The sequence below is a fragment of the Gavialis gangeticus genome, unplaced genomic scaffold, assembly GCF_001723915.1.
Source record: "Gavialis gangeticus isolate Ggan-Ray unplaced genomic scaffold, GavGan_comp1, whole genome shotgun sequence".
NCBI lineage: Eukaryota > Metazoa > Chordata > Crocodylia > Gavialidae > Gavialis > Gavialis gangeticus.
Genome location: NW_017728957.1, coordinates 546,749 through 552,319, shown reverse-complemented (window position 1 = coordinate 552,319; position 5,571 = coordinate 546,749). Strand labels below are relative to the sequence as shown.

Genomic DNA, 5,571 nt, shown 5'->3' with positions numbered 1-5,571 from the left:
GGGAAAAAAAAAAAAAAAAAAAAAAAACAACAATACCTCAAAGATCTATTAACAGCCCCAAGTCGTTGAGCTTCTTCACATTCTCCAGCAAGGTTATGAGCTTCTTCTGAATACTGGGATGCAAAGGGAGCGGAGGGGAAAAAAAGCCATTTATTTAATTTGGAAGTCTGCAGAAAGGATTCCATCGCATTTCCAAAGATACTGGTTACTTGGGACTAACCATTCAACCTTAACCCATAGTTCTGCACAAGAGGGAGAATATTAACCTTTGTGGATGATTCACTAATGAAAAAAAGAATCCCCCAAATTCCCTCCTGGCAGAGGGCCATCTGCTACAACCAGCTCTGCATGTGCCAGACCTTTAAAAAGGGACAATATTCTAGATAGCAATTGTCAGGAGAAGCAGGGCATTTTCGGTTTGGGGTCACCGGGTATCACTCTGATTAGTGGCAACAAACAGAGCAGGCTGTACCATCCAGGCCATCTCATGCACCCAGGCAACACATACCTTATGGCTGGCAGATCTAATTCCATCAGGAACTTCATCCTGAAACACAAGGATAAAGCTGAGACATTTTTCACCGTGAAAATCATGCAGCTTTTTATTTTAATCTATGAAAACATTAGGAAACATTTAGAAAACATTAAAGGGAAAGCACAGGTTTCTGTTCAGACATGGACTGTTGGCTCTTCCCACACATTATTAAGCAATAACCTTCAGGCCTACTTTTCATGCATACTGCACTGGTCTAATGGAGTAGAAGAGCTTTAGAGCACAAGAATGCAGCCCATCTGTAAGAAGAGAGTGAATATACTTCTCATTCAGGTACTAAGGTGCTGAGTGCTGTAGAAAAGCCAACAGGCAAATATCCATGTTGCCTTCAAGGTGAATTGATCCAAGTCAAGGTGCCTAAAATCTATTATTTAAATTGTATTTTAAACCAGAAAGGGAAAAATTTGTATTTAAATGATCAATTTAACCTTGGTTTGAATTCATTTTTAAGGGGTTTTTTTCACCCTAAGAAAGGTGAGTAACAATTAAAACACTGACTTGCAATTAAATATGGATGTAACACTAGATGCTTCTTTTTGGTAAGTAGGAGGATTCACTCACACATTTTACACTTTATTTACACAATTATATAACCTAACATATACGATTTTTTCAGGTTCTCAATTTTTACATTTTTATGGCATCAGAAAATGGTGAATGCCTTTTTAATTAACAATTCATTTATTTACTTGGGCATTGTTTCAAGCTCTATTGAGAAAGAAATGGGAATTCAGTTAAAAATGCACAAAAATGACCTGTTAAGATAGTTTAATTAAGAAAGCCTTATAACTGCTGGATATGGAAGAAAAGAATAAGCCGGATTTGTTAAACACGGCAAGTATGATTTGTAGTTACTGAACCGAGTGTTTCTGATCACCGTATTCAACTTTTGGAACCAGTTAATTTCATCCTCAATATTCGTTTCTAATCCATGAATAAAAATAAGGAAAGACAAATCATGATTTTGTCACTGAACAGACTAGTCACTGCACGGAACTAGTCAGATAAACTGAAAACAAGAAATGTATTCTCTCAGGGCTCTGTTACAGCTCTCCGAGGCTGATTCAACACTTTGTGTAACTCTGAAGTGCCATGTGCACTGCCAGTGACCTCCCTTAGTTAATTGGGGTGATTTTCTTTATAAAACTGTTCAATTTTTTTTTTAATTTAATGTAATCTATTTTGTTAAAGTGCAGTTAGCTTGTATCTTAACACAGGCTGTACTACACCTGTATATAATTAAATGCGAAATTAGTTTTAAAAAAAAAGAAAAATATGTTTAAATTGAAAAAAATGGATTTTTAATTTTTAGGTAATGATACTGTCACCACTGATTGCCTTTTGGGAAGGCAGGAATACAGCAGAACTAGTGAGCACGTGGGGAGAAGGGAAAATGTAGCAGAACAGCCAGAACACAGAAGCAAGTCATACTTCTGTCTCTAGGTCAATTGTTTCTAGTGGTCTAAATCAAACCTTCCCACACCATATGTGAGAGGGTACAACATGATTATCCCAGGAAGAAGTGTCACTTCTTCTAAGCAAGATGACTGAAATGCACAGCATGCTTTCTAATTATATATGAAAATAAAATAAACAAGTGGGTGCGTCTACATGTGCATTAACACGCTTTAGTTAATGCATATTAAATTTAGTACCTCAGGGCATTTATACACGTGCACTGGGAGTGGCGGGGTGGGGGGTGCACTTTCATTAGGGCAGCTCCAAGAGCAGCTCTAGTTAAAGAGTCTGGAGCGTCTCGTGTATCAGCACCCCTGCGCTTTAAAATGGCAATAAGGGCACTTTATCTACAGTTCGTTGAATGAGCTGTAGATGAAGTGCCCTGCCACCGGTTTGAAGCGCAAGGATGCCGATACACGAGACACAGGATCCCGCTGGAGCGCAGTTATGACCATGCTCCAGCAGATGCAATTAATCAAGTCTGCTCCAACGTGCTGGATTTATACACGTGTCTCTGCTCATGTCCAGGCACCCTCCATTGTCAGGTACTAGGCAAATGCACACTAGCCTGTCTTAAGGCCCATTAACTGAAGGGCACAGTTTTCAAGTGCAGCTTAAAGTGCAGTTGCTTATTTTAATGCACATTAATTAAATAGCATGATTTTTTTTCAGTGATGCTTTAATACGCATTAAAATAGGCTTCCAGTACTGCTGTGCACGTATGAGCCTATACATTTTTGTACACTGCAGGGACCAGGAATGCTGACAGTTGTGCTTGATTTCTGTCCGTGTCTTTCCCCTTGTCCTCTAAAAAAATGGTCTAGAGAACAAGAAACAGGTCAGTGAATGGCTCTTTGTACTTACAGACTTGCAAGGCTTCACTGCACAGTCCCTTATTCCACAGTGACTGTTGTCTGTCCAGAAAGGGCACGGTTTCTTTAGGTTGACCTGGAAAGGAAACATTGAATTGGCCATTACACCATCCCCAGAGCCAGGCCAGCTGTCTGAGCAGCAGCCTAATGTGAGAACCCTGATCATCTTGGGAGTAGATTCGACTGCTAACTGCTTTAAATGGATCTTCTTTAGGCTGGGATTCACCTCTGTGCCCAGGCTTGAGCCTACACAACTTCTTCCGAGAGCTCCTGGGATGCGGAGCCCGTTGTGATGGCTCTCTGGCTAGGGATGAACTTGACCCCGAGGGAAAGCCTTCTAGAGGAAAAGTGTTAACCCCCCCCCCCCCACAATGTTCTCGGTCGGGACAACCTGAGCAAAAGTCACCAGAACCACAGTTCTGCAAATCAGCCTTAATTTGACCAGCAGACTGAAGGTTTCTGGGGCACCACTGGGTTTTCCTAACCAAAGTAAAATCTCATGTTTATGGCCTGTCTAATGTGCAACAGAGCCTCAAGGGACTCCTCTAAGAGCCCCTACTCCAACTCAAAACACTGCCATCCACGTAGGACTCTTTTAACACAGTCCTGGCATTTAACCATCTCATTAGAAAGGACAGCACTGGACAAAACGATGGCCTAATACTCATCCACCAAATGAGACTGCACTGCCCTGGTTGAATGCAGAACTGGGCCATCTCTGCTGGAGGAGAGAGGAAGGCTCTCTCTCACATCCACGCAATCCCACCACTTCCAAAGAGGTTTCATGAGTACAAATGTTGGAAGAATTTGCTCAGAAAAAATAAGTTTACTAAAGCTGTCAATTAGTGAGGGCTGGCAGGCTGCTTATACACATGCTCTGGGGTGGGGAGGGGCTGTTTTAATCAGTGCAGTTCCCTGACAGCCACTCTAATTAAAACAGCTCACCATCACATGTATTAAGCACCCCATCCCTCCATGTTTTAAAATGGGGACACTTTGACTAAAGCTCATTTGGGGAGGCTTAGTTAAAGCACCACTGTGGCCATTTTAATGGGAGTGAGGGGGCTTAATACATGCGATGGCGAAGCGACTTGCTCGCATTCTAATTAGAACGTGGAACAGACTCAATTAAATCGAGTCTGCTCGTTCTAATTAGCTCATCTATAGGCAGTCATAGTGACCAGCTCACTGGGGCACGTTCATGGCAGACTCTTTAGGAAACACAGATTCTTTTATCCAGCTTTTACCACAACAGATTAGATTTGCAAGCCTAGCTTAGCCACAAAAAAAGGTTCTTGCTTTGTCCAAGACCTTAAGAAAACAATAAAACACTTAAAAATTAATCTAAGGCCTCTGGGGAATCTATTTGAAAACCAGGGTGCTTCAAATTAAGATTCCCCTGTGAAAATAAAAAGTAGAATTGCTGAACACACTCATAAAATTGAAAAAAAAGACTGGATGCAAGAATGCCTGAAAAAAGACAGGGCACTGACAGTGCTTTGGTCCCTCTGTTTTACCTGTGACAATTTAAAGGATGCTTTTGACATTTCAGCCATTACACCTGGTAGTTGTGTCTGAGGGTAGTTCAAAAGCTTTTAAGCACAGGTTTGGCAAACACTTGTCTAGGACAGGAAAGACAAGGGTGATCAAGATAGCCTCCTGGGGTCCCTTCCAGCCCTATTTTTCCATGAGTCTCACTTGTAGGGATATTTTTAAAAAGCCCCACATACCACTTCTCTTGTTCTAACGTATTTCTGGCAATGAATAAATTTGTCTGTGAAAAATACCTTGTAGTATTTAAAGTACTCGCTTTCCAGAAGCTCGTTCAGTCGAGGAAAAAGCTTGTAGTTGTTAAAAGCATCAATGGTTTCAACATCACAGGTGCAATCATCTAAGGAGCCAGTGACCTGTTGAATAAAACAAGATTATATGAGCAAAATACGGGATCTTTTAAAAAAAACCATGCGCAGTATCTTAATAGGGAATCTTAGTTCGAAGTTTCTACGCCCTTTTCCAGCAAGGCCGCCTATTAAGTTTAGGCAGAAAGCAAGGCAGGGTGGCACCTTAGAAATTAACTGGTTAAGTTAGTTAAGTTTAACTGAATTAAGCAACATTAAACCCTGCTGTACTGTTTCTTCAACACATCACTGATGTCCTGCCTCACTCCTGCAGCTGTATAGCTCCGGGACTACACATCTGCTGAGAAGCATCCCTGGTCCAAAAACTTCCTGTCTGTAGAAGAGCTGACATTTCATGAATACTTCACTTTTATTTAACTGTAGGTTCTCATTAAACCTTTGAATCAAGTTTTCAATGCACATACTATTGTCCTATCTCTCTACTAACACAAAACAAATACATTCCCTTTGTTACTTAGCACTTATCTTTTATATGTATTTATATAAATATAAGGTATGCATAAATATATAAAATGAAGTTTATATACACACGGCACACTTATACACATTATATATAATATGTGCGCGTATCTATATTATACACACATACTACATATGTACATTTTTATTCTATAAAATGCTAAGTAGCAAAGTCAGTGTATTTGTTTAATATAGTGATAGGACATTAGTGCATATGTAACAAAAATTGGTTCCAAGGTTAATTGAGAGCCTACGTTTAAATGAAAGGGGAAGTAGTCATGAAGTGTGTGTGTGTGTGTGTGTGTGTGTG

The 5,571-nt window shown here is 40.3% G+C and overlaps 1 protein-coding gene across 1 annotated transcript in view; it reads right to left on the bottom strand.

The window, feature by feature from the left end:
• Positions 1-5,571, bottom strand: part of ERO1A (endoplasmic reticulum oxidoreductase 1 alpha) — a 39,458-nt gene that overhangs the window by 23,550 nt on the left and 10,337 nt on the right. Inside the window, exons 3-6 of the mRNA XM_019501219.1 lie at positions 4,671-4,790; positions 2,876-2,959; positions 509-547; positions 37-113 (exon numbers count right to left, since the gene is read on the bottom strand). Of these exons, the coding sequence (XP_019356764.1) occupies positions 37-113; positions 509-547; positions 2,876-2,959; positions 4,671-4,790 (320 nt within the window). The remainder of the gene's footprint in view (positions 1-36; positions 114-508; positions 548-2,875; positions 2,960-4,670; positions 4,791-5,571) is intronic.